Raw genomic sequence first — 25,138 nt, 5'->3', positions numbered from 1 at the left:
GTTGGAGATAATCAATTCATCAGCAACCGATTAGTGACAGCTGATTAGAAAAATTTAAGATTTGTTTTGATTTGTGTGGTAGAAATACTTGTGGTTGAGTAAACATTTCATGAGACTATATGGTTGATTTTTTGAATCTGGACTATATTGTGTGTTTACTTGGACTGAGAATAAAAGGGTATTCAGTAGGTGGTGTTGTGGGGTGGATGGTGGTGGTGGTGGTAGAATGTGGTGGTAAACAGGTGAGAGAGAGAGTAGTTATATGTGTATATATAAAATATCTTTTTTTTTTTATTTTTTGGTTGGTTGGGTATTTAATTTATTTACATAATTAGTCTCTTGAAAGATGAAATGACAAAAATACCCTCATATGTAAATCACATGCCCAGATTTAACAGAAAAATCAAACTGGGTTAGGACTAAAGGACATAACGTGTAGAATTTTGAAACATAAAGTACAAAACTAATCAATTTTAAAGACAAAGGACATCGCCTGCAATTAGGTATAAAGATAAAGGACAAAGCTTGCAATTCACTCTTATTAATATTTAATATGATCATAATAAAAGCACACGTTTATTCTTATCTAAATTTTTGTTAAAAATTATTTATAGAAAACAAATATTTATTGTTATCTAATTTTTTTCTTTAAAATTATTATTGTTATTATTTAATATGAGAGATAAATAGGAAAATAAGGTGAGAATGCACCAGGAAGTGACACATGTCCAAAAAAGATTTTCATTTATTAGTAGAGAAAAATGCAATTTGCGTCCCTGTGGTATGTCCCAAACATCAGCCTGAGCTAGAGGTGTACAAAAAAATTGGTTTTAGAATCGAAACCGGAAAAAAAAAACCGAAACTGGTTTTTTTTTAACCGTTTTTTTTATAACCGGTTTTTATACCGGTTACTATTCTTGATTTCAAAAACCGGTTATTAACCGAACCGGTTATTAAAAAACCGGTTAAAACCGGAAAAAAAAAACCGGTTTTTTTTGGGAAAAACCGGTTAAAAACCGGTCCCAACCGGTTATACCGGTTATTGTTTTGGACCTCAAAAACCGGTTAGTAACCGCAACCGGTTATTAAAAAAACCGGTTTTTATTTTGGGTGAAAAAACCGGTTTTTTAAAAACCGATTAACCGATTTGTACACCTCTAGCCTGAGCCCCTAAATTAAATTTTTGGTTTTTTGAGCCCCTGACTTTATAAATTCATAACAGTATGAGTCCCTGCCGTCAGTGTTCCGTCAGTTTTACCGTTTGACAGTTGTGAAAAGTCCATAATACCCCCCACCATTAATATCTACACTTAATAGCAGCAACCAGTTTCATTATCATCATCAACAGCTCTCCCAACTCCCAATATCTCTCCCAACTCCCAAGATCATCATCATCATCTTCAACGAACATCTTCATCATCGAACATCTTCATCATCGAACAGATCAGGTTCATCTTCATCCTCATATTGATTTTTGGTTTGATTCGATGATTTGAATGTGTTTATATTGTGAAAAAATAGAGGGTTGATTCTGGGTTTGATTTTGGGTTCCATTCGATGATTTTGGGTTCCAATCGATGATTTTGGGTTGATTTTAAAAAAACAGAGGGTTGATTTTGGGTTCCATTCGATGATTTTGGGTTCCATTCGATGATTTTGGGTTCCCTTCGATGATTTTGGGTTCCATTCGATGATTTTGGGTTGATTTTGAAAAAACAGAGGGTTGATTTTGGGTTCCATTCGATGATTTTGGGTTTATTTTGAAAAAACAGAGGGTTGATTTTGGGTTTGATGTATCAACTGAGTATATTGTTCAAAATGCATCAAAACAGAGGTTTTGAATCTGTTTTGGTTTTGATTCTTGTGGGTTTAGTGTTTAGGGTATCAAAACAGAGGGTTTGAATGTGGGTTTGAAAGTGTTTTGGTTTTGATTCTTGTGGGTTTGAATGTGGGTTTGAATGTGGGTTTGATGTGTTTTGGTTTTGATTTTTGGTTTGAATGTGTTAGGGTATCAAAACAGAGGGTTTAAATGTGGGTTTGAATGTGTTTTGGTTTTGATTCTTATGGGTTTGAATGTGTTTTGGTTTTGATTTTTGGTTTGAATGTGTTAGGGTATCAAAACAAAGGGTTTGAATGTGGTTTTCAATGTGTTTTGGTTTGATTCCATGATTTGGGTTCCTCATATTAAGAACTGATCGGATCAGTGGTTTTCAATGTGTTTTGGTTTGATTCCATGATTTGGGTTCCTCATATTAAGAACTGATCGGATCAGCGGTTTTCAATGTGTTTTGGTTTTTATTCTTGTGTGTTCATCATATTGATTTTTGGTTTGATTCGATGATTTGGATTCCTCATATTAAGAACTGATCGGATCAGTTTCGGATTGAATGTGTTCCTCATTTGAATGTGTTTTGTTGTACAGAATGGTTGCGGATGTAAAGTTACGCAAAACACCAACTACGAAGGCGAGAACACTTGACAACCTCCTAGAAGATGGTGCGGTGCACATAAAGAAGTGATTGATATGAATGAATATAACCCCAGTGTAGCTCTTCGATTTTCCTTGAAATTCCAGAGCTCGCTAATTACATATCTACCGCTTGGGTTATATTTATTCATATGAATGAATATAACCCCAGTGGCAGATATGTAATTACCTACACTGGGGTTGTAGTCATTCATATCTGCTACATTCCGAAGTGCACCCGTCAGTAAAGATCCACAATTGCTTGTGGATCTTTGACGTTTTGTCTCTGTATTGTATGTTACGGTCTTTTGTTATCGAGTCTGTAAGTTCCGTCAAGTCTACGAAGTTGGTATGACGTTTTGTCTCTGTATTGTATGTATTAAAAGTTTACATTTAATATACAGTTTAGGCTTTAATAATTTGTTATATATACTATACATTTAATTATTATATTGCATTTATTTAAAAAGAGTTAATTATTAGATTGCATTTATTTAAAAATAAAAGAGTTAATTTGAATTATTAGATTTCTTAAGAAAAAAGCAAAAAATGAATTTAGGGGCTCAGGTTGATATTTCACTCATACCATAGGGACGCAAAGTGTTATTAATATATGTCAAAAGACGGTCTTACCCCTGCCTCAAACAGTCAAACTGACGGCAGGGACTCAAAGTGTTATGAATTCATAAGGTCAGGGGCTCAAAAAACCAAAAACTTAATTTAGGGGCTCAGGTTGATGTTTGGGACATACCACAGGGACACAAATTGCATTTTTCTCTTATTAGTATAGAAAGAAAAGATTTAAATTTTATAAAAAAAATCTATTAAATTAAAAAAAACATTATTATAAATTGCATAAACAACATAAATTTAAAAAATTACATAAAATTAAATTAAGGGGGATTGGCCTGTAATAATCCTACCTAGACCTTATTAGCCATTAATAATCCCACATCATAATATTCCCCCCACCAGTCCCACCTTTCACCTATTTTTCCTACAATGGTCCCCCGTTAAAAAAAAGTTAACGAAGTTAAGCTTTTTTTCCAAATTACAAATAGATTTTTAGGGCTTTTGATCAGAATGATGATACGAGACCATTGATGTAAAACTTACTTCGAATTGGTGCTCCAAGTGATTTGATTTTGGTTAATTGGAAATTTAAACACCTGAATTGAAGCACCATTTTCATCGTTTGTAGCACCGTTTCGAGACAAGTTTTATATCAATGGACTCGTATCGTCGTTCTAATCAAAAGCCCTCAAAAATTTGTTTGTAATTTGGAAAAAAGCTTAACTCCGTTAAGTTCTTTTAACGGGGGACCATTGTAGGAAAAATATGTGAAAGGTGGGACTGGTGGGGGGAATATTTTGAGGTGGGATTATTAATGGCCAATAAGGTCTAGGTGGGATTATTAGAAGCCAATTTCCCTTAAAATAAAACCACATGAACTTAAAATAAAATTACATAAACATTAATCATTATCCTGAAGAAGATGAACATGAATAACTTGAGCCTTCCATTTTATAAAAACTATGCTAAAAAATGGGAGTGAATATTGACGGGTGGTCCATTGGACAACCCTTAAGCGTGTTAAAAGATGAAATAATCCTCCACTTAATTGTGTAATTATCTTGAATTAGATAACTACCGTTGCTTATGTTTCAGGTGCATTTTGGGAGCTAAAAGATGGATTAAATGCAGCTTTGGAGACTTTGGTGATAAACGGGTCGAGCATGGAACAAAAGACAAGACAAAGAAGGACATTCAGGTCACTACCGTAAATTACGGCTCCACCGTAATTTACGGTGGACCTGAGAATCAAATATTGACACCGTAAATCAGTCTCCTGTCACCATAAACATATCAAGTCCACCGTAAATTACGGTGGAGCCGTAATTTACGGTGGTGGCTGCGTGAAAAAGTGTAACTGCCACATTAAGTTGGTTTTGATGGTGTCTTTTCACATATTCCAATCATTGTCGGTTTTGGGGGCATTCCAGGGGCGAATTGGCTGGTTCTTGCTTGTTTTTGGACAATCTCTAACATTCGGTTTGTGTCTTTGATCCGTATGAACAATATTATCTTTGTTAGGATGTTGATTCGAGCCATGCTTGGCTAAACACTTTATGACTGTCCTAGATTGAAGGTTTGTTTGAGACAATTTGTATTTGACTTCCTAATTTCTAGAATAGCAATCTTAATCTTGATGGTTGGTTTGTTATGGTGTGTGATTGTTTGTTAGTAACTTGTTAATTCTTATGATTTTCTAGTTTGAAACCATACGTTCTTGGTGCCGTTGGCAATCGAGATATCATGGGTAGAATTAGGATTGGGTAAGGGTTGATTGATCATCGGGTAACAACCTCACGTTCTAGGAATCTGAGTACTTAGTTCCCTTTCATCACTGCAAGTAATCACACATGAGCTATGTCTATGTAGTTCTTTCTAGTGGAATGATAATATGAATGTCGATACAAACCGGAAATCTAGGATGGTCATTTGTCTCTAATTTGCTTACAAACAAACTTTTCTCTTGCAATTTACTTAGTTTAATTTAGTCTAAAACCAATTCACTCACATAAACTCTCGAATCTTATTTCTTTTGCAATTAGTTTAATTTTAGGTAACTTAGATAAATCTTCAAATAACACACATTCCACAAACTCCCTGTGTTCGATACCCACTTGCCGCTATCTATATAGTTGTTATTGGGATTAAATTTGCGTGACCACGACATCACGTCAAATTTTAGCGCCGTTGCCGGGGAGTAGTGCGCAACGTGTGTTAGTTTAATAGTTTTGTTTGTTATTTTCGGGTTTACGTTGGTTGTGTTTAGTGTGCAGGTACTTCAGGTGTATGCATACTAGAGGCTCTCACAGGTCATCACCGCTATCGTTTGATCCGGAAATTGAAAGAACGCTAAGACAAAACCGAGTTTTAGTGCGAGAAAACAAAATCATTGGTTCACCCACTTCACCCATCACACCGAGAAACATCATGGCTGATTCTCAAATTCCTCCTACAACGGGTCAATCATCCTCAACCTTTATACCTACTTCCACCCAACCATCACCAAACACCACATTACCTAATACCACCGCTGAATTCACACCATCCAATGTCACCCAACCAATTTCCACTCAAACTGAGCCTACCATCACCTACAATCCATCCACCACAATCCCACCATTATCTCACTTCTTTCCCCCAACTACGGGTCAATCATCATCCACCTTCACAATTGCACCCAATTCAACTATCGTGCATACTACTTCATCTTTTAGACCACAACAACAACAATCGGGCTTTCAGTATTCGACCATCCCATTTGGGCAGACCTCGGGAATTCAAGGAGATGGTTATGATGAGGGATTTGAAGATTATGAGGGTTATGAAGATGATGGGTACGGTTATGGAGGTTATGGTGATCAAGGGGAGTTTGGGTATATTCAAAGTTAATCCCAAGGGATGGCAAGTGTTGGTGGAATGCCACAACAACAACTTATACCACAACACATTCGGCCAAGACCTCAAGGGCCACCAATGCCACAACCTATTCCATTGCAACAAGTCCGGCCACAACATGTACAACAACAATTTCAAAGACCACCTCAGCGCCCACCGATGCGACAACAACAGTTTCAACAACCAAACGCACCACAAGGGCAAGTACCAAGGCCAAATGGTCCTATTATTCCACGAATGAAAGTGAAATAAAAAAGATAGAGAAGGCAGTTTCTAGTGTTCCGGGTGTTGAATTTGTTTCCAGCGACAAAGAAATAGGAAGATTGATCGTCATCGGGCGTTTTGATCATCAAGCAGTTGTAACGTGTGTGAGGAAATTTGAGAAGATGGTTCAGGTCCTACAAAGAACCCATTTATACAAGTAAGATGATGAACCTTTGTTTGATGATGAATCAGAAGAAGTTTAGGGAGGAGAAACCTTTTTGGAACTTGTTATAGTGCAATGGGAGGCTTGTATATGAATATGGTTATTATGTTTATTTTTAGTATGCAAGAGATTTGATGAGTTAATAAAAAATGTGGCAAGCTCTCAACTGACAATATCTTGTTGAGATTGTGTCACATATCACAAGGAAACTATAACACCTCGTAAAAACGTGTCCAATTGTGAGAAGACATGTGTCCTAAACCCTAAATATGTGAAAGATTGAATCACAAGGACTAAAGTTGTCAAACGATGAAAATACGTATGCGAAGGGACTAAAGGTTTCAACATGCCAAACTTGTGCCTCAGATTGACCACACTCGACGAATATATTCTTGAATGAGTAAATATTCGGATTTAAGAAGCCGTTTGTGAAAGTAATCGAAAGATTACAAAACAGAGGGGTTAAACGTGTCAACATGTTAATTCTTACCTCTGAGTGACCTTTTAGCGAACCCCGGGCTTCGTAATGTTCGATTATACTCCCAAGAATAAGTGATAACAAATTCACTAGGTTTCGATATCGTTATGTGTTATTTACGCAAATTCCCAAGAATAAGGGTTAAAAGCGTCAACGAGCAGAAACTAGTGTTTTCGGTGACGTTTAACGAAATTGGACTTAACGGTGTTTGGTTATACTTCCTAGATCATCTACAAACTAACTACAAGGGGCATTTGTGCCTAAAATGAAAGTTTCATTGTATATAAAGGTGTAGGGACTAAACATGACAAGTTTTAAAAATGTTTGGCTGGCCCTTATGGCGTCGTGCTGCGCGACCAGGTCCCTCATATGCCGTGGACTGGAGGACGGCCTTTCCTCCTTTATTTATTTATTTTTTTTGTTTTTTTTTTTATAAAAATTCAACATTTTTATATAAATTACATAACTTATAGAATAAAACATTAAATAACTTAAAAAACATTACATAACTTAAAAAAAAACGTTACATAACTTAAAAAACGAGTAAATTACAAGTTTTGTCCTTTTTGTTTGTAACAAATTGTAGGTGGTGTCCTTTGCCTTTAAATTTAACGAGTGCAAACATAACTTGTAATTTTGTACAAACATTACATAACTTTAAAGGACACCGCCTACAATCCGATACAAACATAAAGGACAAAACTTGTAATTTACTCTAAAAAAACACTACATAACTTTAAAAAAAATCCTTAACTTCAAAAAAAAAATACTAGTTACGATGCCGACCAACTCAGATCCATCGTTGGATAGTAGCCGGGTACCGAGAAAACGTTTTGGTTCGGGTTTGGGTTCGGGTTGTTTTGATTGTATGGATCCATGGCTAAAATTTTAAAAAAGTTGAAGAAATGTATAAAAAAATGAGAGATTGGGTTGATTTGGTGTAGAAAATGGCGATAAATGGTAATTATTTAAAGAAATTTATTTTTTTTATTACATGTAGCTGTTACAACGGCTATGAATTTTGAAATGTGCCCCTGCTTGAGCGTCGAGATGGAGACGGAGAAGACGGGATGACCGGGGGGGGGGGGTGCAGGCCCATCGCCGCATCAGGCCGGCCCAGGGACGTCCCCCACACCGAGTAGTCTAAGCCGTTTAATAAATAGATAATATTTAGGTTGACATATTTAATTATCTTCGAGTTAACTTGTATAACTCATTTAATTAAATAGGTTGTCTCGTCAACCGTCTACTAATGCAATAAAAAATATGTTTTATAAGGCCAAGCCGTTTAACACATTTATTTCGTCTAACCTGTGTATGACCACTCTAACCTATTTGCAACATGATTACAACCCATTTATGATCTACAAGACTGCAACCTGTTTATCACTCATTTAGATAATTGAATTACATAGATCTTTGCAGACTATAGCATCCAACAAGCATAAAGTGTGGCATAAGAAATCACAACAGCAAGAAAACGGTATATTATCTAAGATTGTAATAGAAGTACGGATGTCTTGTGTTGTGTTTAAAAATTGCAAAACTAATTACTTTCTTCAGTATAGGAATCAACATGCAGAAAACAGAGGCTTAAACATCAGTATAACACTGTACTTTCTGATGTGTTTTTATTTATCTTCACCGGGCATCCTGTTTTATAGCACCTCGTCGTCTTGTTGTTGATAAATCGAAGCATCTTGGGATGATAATGACGGCGGGGTTCCTGGCGGGATCGAGGCGACACCGTTCTCACCGGCATACACACATAGAGCCTCTGCATCGCGAAGAACGGGATCAAGGTCGATTTGACCGCTTAATTCGTTGATGAACTTTAGAAGGGTGTCAAAGTCCATTTGCTCGCCCATTATTTTGGCCCGGTGTCTTTTAAGGATAGCGACGCATACGTATAGATGAAGATGCTCGCTAGGGTAGTGAGTCCATAAAACCTCCCATAACCTTAGCGTTGTCTCGTATTGAAACTCCCTGAGATAACATTACCGACATCAATTACCACAGAATCTTGGTCTTTCCAATAAGAATTCAAAATTAAGTTATTATTATAGAAGAATGTATACAGCATTGCATATTCCTCATTTCCCTTGGTATTTTACAGGCACATAGACTTCTTCAAGTATAATCAAATTTCTCTTTTGTGGGTCCTGCCCCAATTCTTATTATTTATAGTAATAAGACGCACAACTTTGATCCGGAAACTGTAATTGGGTACAGGATAAAGAATAAAATTACCTTTTGAATTGAATAAGAATCCAGCGAAAACAGAAGAAAAAATTCAAGCAGTCATTCTGCTTGAAGTAATCATGTAACGGACTGTCTAGAAGTTCCACCAACTGCCATATAAAACAAAAATATACATGTTAGAAGACAAACAAGAACACATTATATGAATCTGAAGTTTCCAAAAGATAGATACATAATAATTAATAATTCACATAAAAGTTAAGGACGTATGGGTATCATTGAAAAGTTCAATTGCTTTATCTAAAGTTGACAAAATGGTGGGTCGAGTAACAACTAACAAGCCAAAATGGTAACCTTTTTGTACGGGTATATGTCGGGTTCGACCAACCAACAAACATCATCTTATATATGAACTATACAAATAATCAAAGTGTTATGTTGTATACGAACTAAACGTTCATGTAATGTTTGTGAATTTGTTCGGCGGGAAGTTGGTAATTTTATGAATGAATGAACATGAACAAATATTTTTGTTTATTTAGATAAACGAACGGACATGAACACACATTTTGTTCGTTCATTTATGTTTTTTAAATTTTAATAAATACATAAGTAGCTATATTTGTTCGTTCATTTATGTTTTTTTTTTAATTTTAATAAATACATAAGTAGCTATATTTATATAAGTACAAACATAATAAGGGCTTTCTAACTACTTATATAAATATAACTAATTAGTAAGTGAGCTTTCTAGTAATAAAAATTGGCTTTTCAATGGAACTTATCGTAATTAATCACTAATTTATGTAAAAAAAACTATTATATGTTCGCTTGTGTTTGTTCGATTATGTTCATTGGTGCCCTCTTATGTTTGTTAAATTATGTCCGTTTAAGTTTGTTTGTTTATATCCGTTTGTCCGAGAACTGTTCGATTAGGTTTTAAATGAACGAACATAAGTGAACATGAACATGACCATCTTATCAATGAACAAACATGAACAAAACAATATTGTTCGATTATATGTTCGTGTTCGTGTTCGGTTGAAGTTAAATAAACGAACACGAACATGCCTCCATTCATGTTCGTTCGTTTACTGGCCGAGTTAAATACTTAAATATCATTAAATAACCTATAACTCCAGAAAAATAATCGAAATATATATAATAAAACAAATTACGAGGCTTTATGCATTTTAATATGCTTTCAAGCGACTTTCAACCTGTTTAAATACACATACAGAAAAATAGGTTTAAATTGCTGCCTCAAAATCCATGTTTTAACCAATCAAAGCATGTGAAATGCAATGTGCATATATCAACAATCACACACAGAGAACGAAGTAGAGATATAGAGAGAGAGGACCTTAGAGAGTGCAAAAAGTTGAGAGTGCATGCCACTTTGATCACGATTGAAATTTGGTCCAAGCCGTTCCAATAGATAAACGAAGCACCAGAATGCTTCTGATTCATCTTTCATGATATATAATATCGGGGAAAGGAGATCACTCATGCCCTTTGAGAAGTATTATACCCATTAGCAAAAACATTTAGTAACTTATACTTTATATATATAGGAACAAAACATATCCAGAATACAAGTCAATGAGATCAGTAGAATGTACATCTCATAAAGAGTAATAAAGAATAACTAGAACTGATTAAAATCAGTTTGCTTGTGTGCCAGGCTAGAGATGGCGATTTAGACCCATTTACTTATGAATGGGTCGATTCTCATTCTTATACTTAATTTCGTAAACAAAATGCCTGCAGGGGAAATGGGAAGTGTAATTCTATATATACATATAAAATGTTATTTTGTCAACATCAACCATGGTAATGACATATTTAGCCCCTCAACTTTAATAGTAATATGTTTAGCCTCTCAACTTTTCTCAGTATCAACCAACTTTGGTCCCTCAACTTTGCTAATGACATATTTAGCCCCTTAACTTTGGTAATGACATACTTAGCCCCTCAACTTTAATAATGACATGTTTAGCCCCTCAACTTTAATAATGACATGTTTACTTTAAGTTTTTTTTTTCAATTTTCATTATTTACCCTTACACTTTATTATAGTTACGATTTAAACCTTTGCATATTTTTATCTATGTTTTGAACCCGCTACGGAGCTCGGGTGGTAACCCACTAGTTGTAATTTATAAAACCTCCAAAAGCATTTTAAGAAAAAACTAGATAACATTGAAATAATATATAGCTTTTGTAATTATATTTGACACAATAAAAAGTTCAGGATTTTGGAACAGAAAGTGTTTCAGGTCAATCCAACCAGGCCCGTCCAGTTTAAACCTGTTAGATCCTTTGCCCAGCGCGCCCAATAAGCCCATTTAACCACCTCTAGCATCAGGCTATCAGCCATACAAGCGGTCATGCCCATGACAAAAATAACTAACAATGGTTGTGTGTTACCTGACAGTAACCAAGATCAAAGTTGTAGAATGAGTAAGTCAACAATATGTCATGCATACGGCGTACATCAGGATTATCATCACCCTCATAGAATGATAGTGACCTGTCGGTCCTTACCTTGAAAATATAAATAACCGTTTAAGTATCATAGAAAAAAGAGGCTTATTGTGAATAATTTGAAGTGGGTGTTTAATCTGTCTTATTACTCATACCACGTCTTTCTCGATAAGAACATTCCTTTCTCTGAATTTTGTAAACCTTTTTGCCTGCTCTACAGAAATGCTCTGCACAAGGAAATTATAAATACTATAGATATGATAGTTTGTCACATCAACCAACTTTGGCCCCTCAACTTAAGCATTTACCAACTTTAGCCCCTCAACTTCAATAATGACATGTTTAGCCCCTTAACTAAAACATCAAAAAACTTCAACTCTCGCGATTTGCTTATTTTTATCTACGTTTCAAACCCGCTGCGGAGCGCGGGTGGTAACCCACTAGTTGAAATATAAAGAATACAATTACTTTTTTTCACATAACATAATGGCAGCAATTCCCGACACAACACAACCCAGACACACAAAAAATGGGTTAGGGTTTGGACTAAATGGTTTTGTATAGTAAACCATGCTAGCCCATTTAATAAACGGGTTGAGTTCAGGTCGCCCTGACCCGCTCGTTTCCAACCAGTCATCCTGTCTAAAGATTACAACTTAGAAACAAACTAAAAACTTACAACACATGTATCTGTTTTGATCTTATATTACAGACCTGCCATTGGTTTTTGATAGTCTCATATTCTGACTTCTTAGCTGACACAGCATACTCCCTCTCTGCATATGTAGAATCATATGAATAATATCCCAACAAAAATGGCCAAACCTGAAAACATTTATCATCAAAGGGTTAGTTTTCCACACTTCCACTTCCACTAGCCAAAACGAGGAAATCATTAAAGACTCAATAGTACCACAATACAAAATTACAAACCTCTTTACGCAAACTGTCCTCCACTCCCCCATAGAATACTCGCTTTCTCAAAGCATCAGGATCAACAATACGACCTTCGGAATCCATAAAGATTGACCACTGTATAAAAAGGTCTTAAGAGTCAAAGACATGCATGTACACCCAATCACCCGTTTTTGAAGGTGTGTATGTGCTTGCAGAAGAAGGAATTCAATAAAACAGAAAGAGCAATAAAAGCAAATACTATTCAGCAACAATATTTTATACATCACAAATCACAAATATTAATAAACGAACAAAGAAAATTGTTACCTTAATTTTTTTTTTTGTGAATATTCAATCATGATGGGTTATTTATCATTTCTTATAAAACGTACCGAAAAAGATATGGCTTACCTCTTGATGTTCTAAAGGATGTTGTCGTGGTTGTCCCCATACCTTTGACAGTTTATCGAGCTGCCAAAAATGAAAGAGCAAAAAGGAGCAAGGTCAAAAGTGTTGTGTGGGCACTCATCATATATGGAATCACATAAAAAAACATAGATGCTATGAGTTGGTAAACTGATCAAATACTAAAATCACCAACTTGGCCACACAAAAAAAAAAAAAAAAAAAAAAAAAAAAAAAAAAAAAAAACATAAATATCTCTACCGTGGTTAATCATCATAAATGGATTACTGAACTGAAAGCAGCAGTGCATGTTCATACACACATTATGTGTAGGATAACACGATGCTGCGGCAGAAGTGTAGCATGCAAATTTCTCGATTTCAAACCATCAACTTTTGATTTCTAGATATCTTAACTAAAAAGACATTGAACAAGTTTTAAATTCTACTATATCTGGATCCTACATCTTTGCATAATTTTCTAAATAGATATGATTAAAAAAAATCAACTCTTAACCTTCATTTGAAAGGAGTTACTGCTTATTAGCAAACAACGAAGTACCCTTGCACGTTCAAAATAAACTAACACTCTTCTTGTTGATTACAATTGTGGTGTGAAAAATCCAAAAATGATTGTTTTAGTATCATAACTAAAACAAAAGCCCCTTAGACGGGTTCAACATGCCGTTAATGTTTATACTTGATAAAGTAATAGCTTCGATTATACAACAATTTCTTCTGGTCCAGACTTGGGCCAACGGGGTAAACCTATAACCTCGCTAAAAGCGTCAAGTGATAAAAAAAATTTTGAATTGCTAAGGGCCCGATAAATATATAAAGTAACAATTTTTTCATTCCATCAATCAACAAATCAACAATACATGTACAGTAATCATTCCCTAGATTCAAATAATACTTCTAATTTAGTAATTTTCTTTAGTACATATTATATATAGAAAAGCTATATCCAATGTAATAAATATTTCTTGGGCTTTGCTAATATACTCTTGATATATTGTATATACTCTTAAATGGTATGGTTGGTGGGGTTTCTTACCGGCCATGCCACCCCCTTAACTTTCTGGGTTTTACACATTTAACCCTTTCAATTTCTTAAAGGTTTGTAAAATGTCGCTTTGACCCCCTCATGTTTCTAAAGTATCCTGTTTAACCCCTGTACATTTTTACTTCAAAAAATTAATTTCTTACGTCCTTATTTTCATGTACTTATCAGTATAAATTCGAATTCGTCTACGTTTTGACATAGATTTTATTCAAGAACGAGCCAGGTCAAATATATTACGTTTCCGTGTTTATTTTTATGTACATTTTGAGGTTGTCTACGTTTCAACGTAAATTCTGTTTGGAAACGAGTCCAGTCAAATATAACAGTCTTCATTCGATGATATAAACATGAGTTACTCTATGTTTCATCGTAAATTTAGTTCGTTTCGTCAGGCCAATTGTAGTCCATACTTTATCACGACGCAGACGGCCCCGCAGCGATGCGCGGCTATTAAAGAATTATTACTTTATATATTTTTCATGACCATAGTTGTTACTGGCGAATAGTGACAAATAGCGATAAGGTAGGTACCTATATGCTACATAGCGAACAGCGATAATTAGCAGGCGCCATTTTATAAATAGCAATGCACTAGAAAAAAAATTATATGTATATTATATCAAAATACCATGGTATATACGCTATTTTACTTGTATAGTTAACAAAAACCTAAAATCCAGCTATTTTATAGCTATATTTAATCGCTATTTATATTTATAAAAATAAAAAGTAACTGAAATCCACCTATTTATGGCTACATACCCTGTAGCAACCTTCGACCTATACACTACGCGATTCGCTATAGCGACCATAGTGACCGCTATTGACAATGTGATTATGACAAAAAACAAAAATTCCCAATTTCATCGTTTTGAAAAAAGACTTTACCTCCAGAGGGTCAGAAGGTACAGGAACTTTCTTGGGAGCAATTTCCACATCATTTGCAGATGTTTCCCAATTCGTCCTCCGTTTCTCATTAGGCCCATGAGCATCAAGGCTCTCGCGAAAAAGCTGTGAGGTCGTCTCTCGAGCAAACCTTGTCACAAGAGAGAATTTCTCCAAAACTTGAATTGAAATATCTCGTGCAGGATCTTGACTTTTTTGCCTCTGTTTATTGTTTTGTTGAATGCTATCCGAACTTTCGTCTTCTGAAGTATGTTTATTGTCCGAATTGCCCTCAGAGGGAGAATCTGGAAATGAAGATGAAGGTGTTCTGTTTGCAAGAGATCTTGGAAGCTCCAGTGAAGACAAAGTTCTCTGATAACACGTTTACCCAATGTATGTAAGCAACATTAATAACCACTGTTGACAGAATGATTTAAGAACATAAAAAACCGAAATAAGTTATAACTCAACCCCTATCTATAGTTGTAAATGTTCCTTAGTGATCAACGAAGTACAAGCTTGCAGTTTGGTTTAAACATAGTTAATCCGTCCAAATCAAATATCGGTCAAAGGCCGCTATTTGAGATGTAGGTTATCGTGGTGGGATATCGGTAATTTCAATATCATGCAGAATTTATTTATACATATATGATACGTAAAACATATATAATAAGAGTAATTTTAGAAGTCAGAACTCAAAAGTGTCAATATTTGACACATAATCTAATCGTAAGCCATGAAATCTTACTCCGAGTCCACACTCCACATCAACCAAGGCATCCAAAAGAACGGTCACTATCAGTCAAATATCAGTCAATATCGGTCAAAAATATCGGAAGCGATATTCTGGACTGATATTTGACATCGATATTTTGTAGAGGACCAATATCCCACTGGTATCCCAACGATATTAACTGCATAGATCAAGACAAACAGTAGCCACAATTAAACTGTACCTGAAGAGGATCTTGGAAGTTATTTACAAGAAACACATTCGCATTTTCTGAAGACCTGTGACAACAGACGTCTAATTAGAAGCAATTTGATAGGTGAAATAATCTGCACTTACGTTTTTATTTCCTAAACATAGGTGATAATATTTTAAAGCATAGACTGACTTGAAAGAGCAAGTAACAAAGGTTAAAACAAATCTATGAAAAATACAACAACCATACCTAGTAAATCCCACAAATAGCAAAGCTACTTATAGGGTCTGGGGAGAGTGGGATGTAGACAGACCTTGCCTCTATCCATAGGGATAGAGAGGCTGCTTCCGGAGAGACCCTCGGCTCGAAAACGAACAGCATACCAACACACCAAGTCAAAGTGTTTTATCTTAATTGTTAATCATTAGTTTAAACTTGACTCGATTCAAGTAGCTCATGAGCGGCTCAGCTCGTTTACAGCCCTAGCAATACTCTATGATGATGACGATGGTGGAGGTGGTGATGATGATACAGATAACAGGTCCTATGCAGAGCCTTATTTCACATTGCAATAGGTAATCTTGGTTAAGTTACTCATGAATGGTTTAATTCGGGTATGTATACTTCTAGCGGGTTAAATGACCCGAAAAAAGTTGCCCAATATGTAGTTTTAATTCACAAAACCTGCTAAATTGTATCTGAGACCCTGATTATTCACAAGATTTTATGCCCTGCTTGCGGTGTGCACATATATGTATATATGTGTGGGCGCTCGGGGGCAAAAGTGAAATGGTACTAACTTTAACGTTATTTTACTAATTTCGTGAGAATAACGTTAAAAGCCGCGGATGGTTAATCATGCATCATGTGGTGGCATTATTAGTTGAAAGACACGGGGGTACGTGCACCAATCGGTCTTTGTTTTGATTGTTTGAGTGTTATGTGCCTTAGGTCCAAGGTTTGATACAAAACTCCTATGGAACCGGGGGTATCACCGGAAGCAGCCTCTCTACTCCTTTGGGATAGAGGTAAGGCTGTCTACATCTACCCTCCTCAGACCCTACCTTAGCTTTGCTATTGAAGGGATTTACTAAGTATGATGATGATGATTATTCACAAGATTTGTTATCGGGATAACTATACTTTACATGTAAAATAAAGGTTTTGCTATCAGTAGCTTTTGCTATGAGTGGGATCTTGGTTTACAAAAGCGGACCTAGGCGCAACAAGGCTCGCGCCCCTGCATTTTTGGTAGCAATAGGCACGCACCCGAGGCAAGATTTCTTGGCAAAAAATTGACCCTGAGGCGCGTGCCACATGTATTTCCATATATTTGTGCAGCAGGTTGTTGTAGAGCATGCTTTTCAGGCTGTATATGTAATTTCCATATTAAAACATGTATAAAGCTTACTTGCTCTAAAATTGGGTAAATCATGCTAAAAACCTATAAGAAATGTATAAATCTATGAAAAATAACAGACATCATTTTATCCTAAAAGAGTCCAAGGGTCATTGTGATGATGTTCATGAAAAGTAATCTACTTGTACAATAACAAGACCACTTTGCAATTTTCAAATAGCCAACATAGAAAATAACCACAAACCTGACAATAAGAACATGTTGCTTAATTGTAGCAAAAAACTCTCGTACTCCTCCACTATAGAAGTACAGCGGAGGGTATGCTAGACCTGCACAAACTTCCGGTCAGGCTGAAATTCACCATAAAAAAATAAAAATAAATTCAAAACATGTAATTACGTAGAACATGTTGATATTGTATAGTGTCTACTAGAAAATATTTGGAAAAAGATGATGCAACTGAAGAAGTCCTCAGATGAATAATTACGAAATACTTAGAAAATCTAGCAAGTACAACAAGCTTGAACTTAATTAACAGAAATTAACAACATTGGAAGCCCAATTTACACCACCAATACATTAATGAGTGTGGGTTTTGAGAAGAAGATGTGCCATAGCTCTTTTCTAGTATCTAGAAAAAGTTACATCAACAAATTATATATCAACTTAAACCATTAGCTATGCAATTAAATCGGTGATATATCACCGACATATCGTTTATTGGTCCCCATGTCAAATATCGCTCAGAATATCGGCACCGATATTATCGGTGATATTGACCAATATTTGATTGATATTGGACCGAGATTTTCCCGATATCAGTACCTTTCTTCTTAGTTCTACCATTCGTCTTTCTTCTTATTGCTGCTATAGTGTTTTAGGTCTTAATTGTTAATTTTTAGTGTTCAATTTTAGTGTTTTAAGTCTTAATCAGTTCCTACGTGCTACAATTTGCAAGTTGCAAAAGGTTAATTTGTTAATGGTAAGAGAGTAGACTGAATTGTTAGTGTTAAATTGCTATATATATAAATTCTACATGATATTAAAATTACCGATATCGCACCGCGATAACCTATATCTCAAATATCGGTCCTTGAAAAGGTCTGGCTTTTCACAACCTTAAAGCCTACAACCCCATTAGAATTAAAATAATAGACTGCTAATCCATCTCTACGTTGCTACAGGTACATCTTAAAGGTTTCAAGGTGATCATGATACATGTTAAACTAAATAATACTGCACTATAAGCATATGTTAGATCAAACATATGCATGATCTGCTAAAAAGTTAATGAAAAGCATCGGTATAATTCATGCACAAGTCACACTGCATGTAACACAACAGTGAGGCTGTAACGTGCAAAAGTATGACATAACCTACCAGTTGAAAGAACAACAATAACATACTGCCACCCAATTGTTGGTGTATGCCGACGAATTGAATGGATACCAGAAAACGATACTGCTCTTATGGTATACAAATTTGCATCTGCATAAAACAACATTAAAAATCAGATCCACAGTTCCAAAACAAATCACATATTTATGCTAATTCAGGTATACTACGCCCCGCTTGCAGTGTGCACATATAATGTATAAAGGTGTAGTCGGTTAGGGGGCAAAAGTGAAATTGCACTAATTTTAATGTTATTTTACTAATTTCGTAAAAATAACATTAAAAGCGACGGAGGGTTAATCATGCATCATGTAATGGCGTTGATAGCCGAAAGACAAGGGGGTGCATGCACCAATCAGTCTTTTTCCCGATCGGTAAGTGTTATGTGCCTTATGTTCAAGGCTTGATGCAAAACTACAATCGAGCCGGGGGTCTCACTGGAAGCAGCCTCTCTATCCTACGCGGTAGAGGTAAGGCTGTCTACATCTTACCCTCCTCAGACCCTACCTTAGCTTTGCTATTGGTGGGACTTACCGAGTATGATGATGATGATGATATGCTAATTCAGGTATACATATAAGGAGTAACACACACATGTACACGACGAACAATTATAAGATGAGACTAACCTCTTGCAGACAGCCTCGCATTTGAGCTTTGGCCTTTATAAGGTATCCACGTCTATTATGTCAAAAAGAAGTATATCTTACCATCATAATAATAACAAATAGAACAGAACATGCATCTAGGGCTGCAAACGAACCGAACAAACACAATATGTGTTCACGAACTATTCGTTAACACTTACCAAACGAGATTTTATGTTCGTGTTCGTTCGTTAAGGAAATGAACGTGCTCGTGTTCGTTTGTGTTTGTTTGTTAATTTTAGGCAACAAACACAAACGAACGTTCATGCACACAAATGAACACAAATTGAAACAAACGAACACAAATAAGCGTTCATGAACAGAATATATAATACACTGATACTTATCAAATATTTTATTTGTCAAAATTTGAAGTATTTAAATAAATATAATAACTAAAAACATTAATGAACTATCGAACACAAACGAACATAAACGAACACGTTACCGAAACATTCACGAACATAAATGAACGAACGCGGCCTCTGTTCATGTTCGTTCATTTAACTAAACGGACGAAATTTGTTGTTCCTGTTTGTTCATTTATTAAACGAACAAACACAAACAAACTTCCCGTCGAACTGTTCGCTGAACGTTCAGTTCGTTTACAAAAACAAATAAATATTATTTCATAGCAATAGAAAAATACCATGAATAGTGAGGAACCTTGCTTTAACAACTTCAAACGCCCACCGATCCCTTCTATAGCAGATTGAGTGGGATGAATCGCCACATTATCCTTCATATACACTATTTCTGCATCTTCTAGATCACTAGAAGAGCTTCGCTTGCTACTGTCACTACGGTTTATGCTTGACGAGCCCTAAAAGATACATAAGAAGAGCCTAAACATACAACTTGGAATTTCATTTTTGTATCCGAAAAAATAGGTCGCATCAAATGTGTATGCTTCCTACACGCGACCAGTACAAAAAACTGACATTTTTGTGAATTTCATATCATGATTTTCAAATTGAAGTCGTCTGTTAACATAAGAAAACACATTGCTTTCTTCACTAAAACAAAGCATTATTTTAAATCAAGCTAATTATAAACAAACATAGAATCCAATAAGTGTTTCTTTCCTCAATAAGCCTACTTACAATTATAAACAAACAGTGACTTGCATCCAATATGAATTTATTGTTTACTTCATTTAACAAGAATTAGCAACAGCCATGCTTAAACAAACGCTAAAACACATCAGCTCCCAATAGCTTTATAGAAAAAAAATCAATTGTCATTTGTCAGCAGTAGTTGAAAGTTGAAACCTACTGCACTACGTTCAGAAAAAAATGAGAACGCATCAATAGCATGGGCGGCCCTGGGGGTGGGCGGGGAGGACCACCGGCCAGGGCCCGATATTTCGAAGGGCACGTTATTTTATGAAAAAAAAACCCGATATGTATATGTAAAATATTTTTTTAATAGGGTATACCCATAAAAACACCAAAATAGGCCCACTTACAAAACTATTCTTATGGTTTAGGTTAGTTATTAGCCCATTGGCATTAGGTTAAGACCTTTAGTGAGCCCAATACCCAATTTCGTTAAGGCCTAAGGGCACGTTTTTTCGAGCTCGAACAGGGTACACGAATTCTCAGGGCTGGCCCTGATCAATAGCTTCCCAATTAGGTCAAATTGTGCTACTTAAGTAATTGACATAAAACGAATAACACGCAATCATTAGCAAGCCTGATATCTTACAAACCCAAATTAATTTCTTACCCTGACAAACATGATCACGGAGCCCTAATCATATGAAACTAGTAAGATAACCACCTGAACACACGAGCTCAATCCAGTTCACATCATTACCTTTTAAATTAATCTACAAGTCTTTCAGGACTAATCAATCAATCCTTCACATTAATATAGCATACGTACAAATGACAATTTACCCCTAATTATGCTATTACGTAACTGACACAAAATGAATAACACGCAATCATTAGCGAACATGATAGCTTACAAACTCAAATAAACTTCTTACACTAGCAAAAATGGTCAGAGCCCTAAATTAGACAAAACCACCAACATAACCACCTAAACACTCGACCTCGGTCCAATTTACATCATTACCTTTTAAATTAGCCTACAATATGACCATCAGGAATAAACTTCTTACACTAATAAACATAATCACGGAGCCCTAATTTACACGAAAAGCATGAACATAACCACCTAAAGTTTAGGTCCTAAACACACGAGTTTGATCCAATTCACATCATTACTTTTCAAATATTCAACAAGTCTATCAGGAACAATCAATCAAACCAAAAAATCTTAATAGCATACATACAAATGACAATTTACTCCTAATTATGCTACTTAAGTAATTAACATGAAACGATTAGCACTTAATCATTAGCAAACCTACAAACTACTTCTTACACTAACAAACATGATCACGGAGCCCTAATTTACACAAAACCAACACAATAATTGCCTAAACACACGAACTTGATCCAATTCACACCATTACCTTTTAAATTACTCTACAATAAGTCTATCAAGAACAATCAATAAACTATCAGGGATAAACATGATCACGGTGGCCTAATTATTATATATATATCAATCGACATCACTGGTTTGCGCCAGTGATAGTCTTCGCTTTTTGACTTTGGCCACAGAATTTTTGTTAGTTCACTTCCGGCGCCTATAAAAACAACATTGGTAAGAACGTTTTGCCCTTCGTCTGAAAAAGAGGTTCAGTATTGTCCTTCAAAGATTTTGACGATGGCTACCCAAAAACGACCGGAGAAAAACGCAATCTTGCCGGCGAGGAACCAATAATTACCGGAGTGCACGAACCCGGGTCAGCTAAAGAACCGGGAGTTAGTGATTTTTCTGGTAATCGGAATAGCCTTTGAAGTCGCCACCGCTACGGCTAAGCACCACAGCCGGGTTTGCGTTGATGAAGCAGACGATACGAAACCAGATCCGCTCTGCTCACGGCGGCGTTTTGCTGGTTGTCTGAAATGGTTGTGGCGGCGAGGTGACTACGGCGGTGTGGGCTGGGGCGATGGATGAGGAAGACAGAAGCTTGTGTTTTGGGTAAATTGTTTACCATAAATGTGATTTTTTGTGACTATCGACTCCTCGAAATTTACCTATTTTATATCCTATAGAATATTCATGTGTGTATTATGCCGTTTTTGATTAAAAATGATTTCTGTTTGTAAGTGCTGAAAGTTGAAAAAATTGTAGTATTTAACATTTATAACTCTAATTAAAGTAACGGTAACGAAAAAACCAACTCAATACCAACTGAACGTGATATCGGTATCATTTGTAAAAGATTGATTTAAAACACCTGTTAATATCCTTTAACATATAACGACTTTGTTTTTCGTGGTTTTGGCTTTCCGTTGCTACGAGTGTCGGTGTTGTAATGAAACAAATCGATACCGACTAGATTCCCGCCGCGTAGCGCGGGTGAATCCATACTAGTTTACACAAAACCACAAACATAACCGCCTAAACACACGAGCTCGATCAAATTCACATCACTACCTTTTAAATTAATCTACAATAAGTCTATCAGGAACAATCAATCAAAACTATCAGGAAGAAACATGATCATGAAGCCCTTATTTACATAAAACCACGAACATAACCGCCTAAACACACGAGCTTGATCCAATTCACATCACTTACCTTTTAAATTAATCTACAAAGTCTTATCAGTAGTAATCAATCAAAACTATCAGGAACAAACTTCTTACACTACATGATCACGGAGCCCTAATCTACACAAAACCAGTAACATCACCGCCAAAACACACGAACTCGGTCCAATTCACTTCATTACCTTTCAAATTAATCTACAATAAGTCTATCAGAAATAATCAATCAAAACTATCAGGAATAAACTTCTTACAGTAATAAACATGATCACGGAGCCCCTTGGTTTTAAAATGCGCGCATAATGCGTGATGCGCCCGTTGCGCTAGTAAGAGCGCATCGCAACACCTCATGCGTTGCGTTTACATGATGCGGTGATATTGCGACAATTGCACGTAATGCGCCCTTCGCAAAATGCGCCATGATGCACGCATCATTGTTTGTTACGTTTTTTTCCCAGATTTTATGAAATGGGTTGGGTTTTTTCAATAATTAATATTTTAGCATGCTTGATTTGAACCATTATGGTTCCTAAACACTTTTTATGGTTCTAGAAACATTTTAGGAAGCTTGATTTGAACCAAAAAGCACAATTCTTATCTTATTATGTCGATTGTTTTAGTATAAATAATTTTTTAGTATATTTTTATAAAGAGCGCATCGCATACGTGATGCGTTCGCATCACGCATTACGCATCACGCATCAGATTTTTGGACCAAACGCATCGGAGCGCATCACGCAATTTAAAACCAAGCGGAGCCCTAATTTACACGAAACCAAGAACATAACCGCCTAAACACACGAGCTCGATCCAATTTACATCATTACCTTATAAGTAATTCTCCAACAAGTCAATCAGGAACAATCAATCAAACCTACAAATCGCAATAGCATACGTACAAATGACAATTTACTCATAATTGTTCTACTTAAGTAATTAACTTAAAACGAATAGCACTCAATCATTAGCAAACCTGATATCTTACAAACTCAAATCAACTTCCTACACTAACAAACATGATCACGGAGCCCTAATTTACACGAAACCAAAAACATAACCACCTAAACACATGAACTGGATCCAATTCACACCATCACTTATCAAATTAATCTAAAATAAGTCTTATCAGCAATAATCAATCAAGACTATCTGGAATAAACCTCTTACACTAACAAAAATGATCAAACAGCCCTAAATTACACGAAACCAAGAACATAACCGCCTAAACACATGAATTTGATCCAATTCACATCATTACCTTATAGTCTTATACATAAATCCACAATAAGTCTACCAGGAACAATCAGTCAAACCTACAAATCCAAATAGCATACGTACAAATGGCAATTTACTCCTAAATAATACTATTATATGTAATCTACACAAAATGAATAGCACGCAATCATTAGCAAACCTGATATCTTAGTATCTTACAAACTCTAATAAACTTCTTACACTGACAAACATGATCACGTAGCCCTACTTTCCACAAAACTAAAAACATAACCGCCTAAACACACGAACTCAATCCAATTGACCATCCCTTTTCAAATTAATCTACAATAAGCCTTATCTGCAATAACCAATCAAAATTATCAGGAATAAACTTCTTACACTAATAAACATGATCACTGAGCCCTGAATTACAAGAAACCAAAAACATAACCGCCTAAACACACGAACTCGATCCAATTCACACCACCACTTTTCAAATCAATCTACAATAAGCCTTATCTGCAATAACCACTCAAAACAAAACTATCAGGAATAAACTTCTTACACTAATAAATATGATCACTGAGCCCTAAATTACAAGAAACCAAAAACATAACCGCCTAAACACACGAACTCGATCCAATTCACACCATCACTTTTCAAATTAATCTACAATAAGTCTTTTATCAGAAATACTCCATCAAAACTATCAGAAACAAACTTCTTAAACTAATAAACATGATCACGGAGCCCTAATTTCTACGAAAACCAGAAACATAACCGCCTAAACACACGAAACTGATCCAATTCACATCATTACATTTCAAATTAATCAACAATAAATCCATCAGGAACAATCAATTAAACCTACAAATCATAGTAGTGTACATGCAGATGATAATTTACTCGTATATTAATTTACGGTTAGCGATTGAAAAAGTAAGTGGTGTGGTGCTTACCTGTTGAGAGGCGGCGGCGTAATCGGCGTCGTCGGACAAATCGTGAATATCCGTTTCGTGCATGGTCTCCGGCGGTACGACGGTGGAAGGCGGTGGTGATGAGCTGGATTTCTTCCGGTTTGGGTAATCGGAAACGGAGAGACGTGGAGATTGCGGGGGTAAATGTGGTTTTTGTGAAACTGGTTTTGTTTGTAGAGTAACTGAATAATAATTAAGGGGGTGT

At 35.8% G+C, this 25,138-nt stretch overlaps 1 protein-coding gene across 1 annotated transcript; it reads right to left on the bottom strand.

The window, feature by feature from the left end:
- Positions 1-8,239: 8,239 nt before the first annotated feature.
- Positions 8,240-25,121, bottom strand: LOC110928692 (TBC1 domain family member 15). The gene is made up of 15 exons (XM_022171727.2): positions 24,916-25,121; positions 19,759-19,932; positions 19,092-19,143; positions 18,448-18,555; positions 17,312-17,396; positions 15,738-15,792; positions 14,785-15,153; positions 12,838-12,897; positions 12,463-12,561; positions 12,244-12,354; positions 11,685-11,756; positions 11,473-11,589; positions 10,406-10,555; positions 9,091-9,191; positions 8,240-8,826 (listed from the first exon to the last, which is right to left on the bottom strand). The coding sequence occupies exons 1-15, from the start codon at positions 24,976-24,978 to the stop codon at positions 8,499-8,501; spliced, it is 1,944 nt and encodes a 647-aa protein (XP_022027419.1). The 5' UTR covers positions 24,979-25,121; the 3' UTR covers positions 8,240-8,498.
- Positions 25,122-25,138: the final 17 nt, after the last annotated feature.

This window comes from Helianthus annuus, chromosome 3 (assembly GCF_002127325.2).
Source record: "Helianthus annuus cultivar XRQ/B chromosome 3, HanXRQr2.0-SUNRISE, whole genome shotgun sequence".
NCBI lineage: Eukaryota > Viridiplantae > Streptophyta > Magnoliopsida > Asterales > Asteraceae > Helianthus > Helianthus annuus.
The sequence above is the reverse complement of the archived record's forward strand: the minus strand, read 5'-3'. Positions and strand labels throughout refer to the sequence as shown.

Excerpts from the sequence above, each read along its gene's own strand:
- LOC110928692 (XM_022171727.2), bottom strand. The coding sequence starts at position 24,978 with ATGCACGAAACGGATATTCACGATTTGTCCGACGACGCCGATTACGCC. Across the intron at positions 17,397-18,447 it reads TATTGTTGTTCTTTCAACTG|GTCTAGCATACCCTCCGCTG; the intron begins GTAGGTTATGTC and ends AAGTTTGTGCAG. Across the intron at positions 11,757-12,243 it reads CTATCAAAAACCAATGGCAG|AGCATTTCTGTAGAGCAGGC; the intron begins GTCTGTAATATA and ends TTCCTTGTGCAG.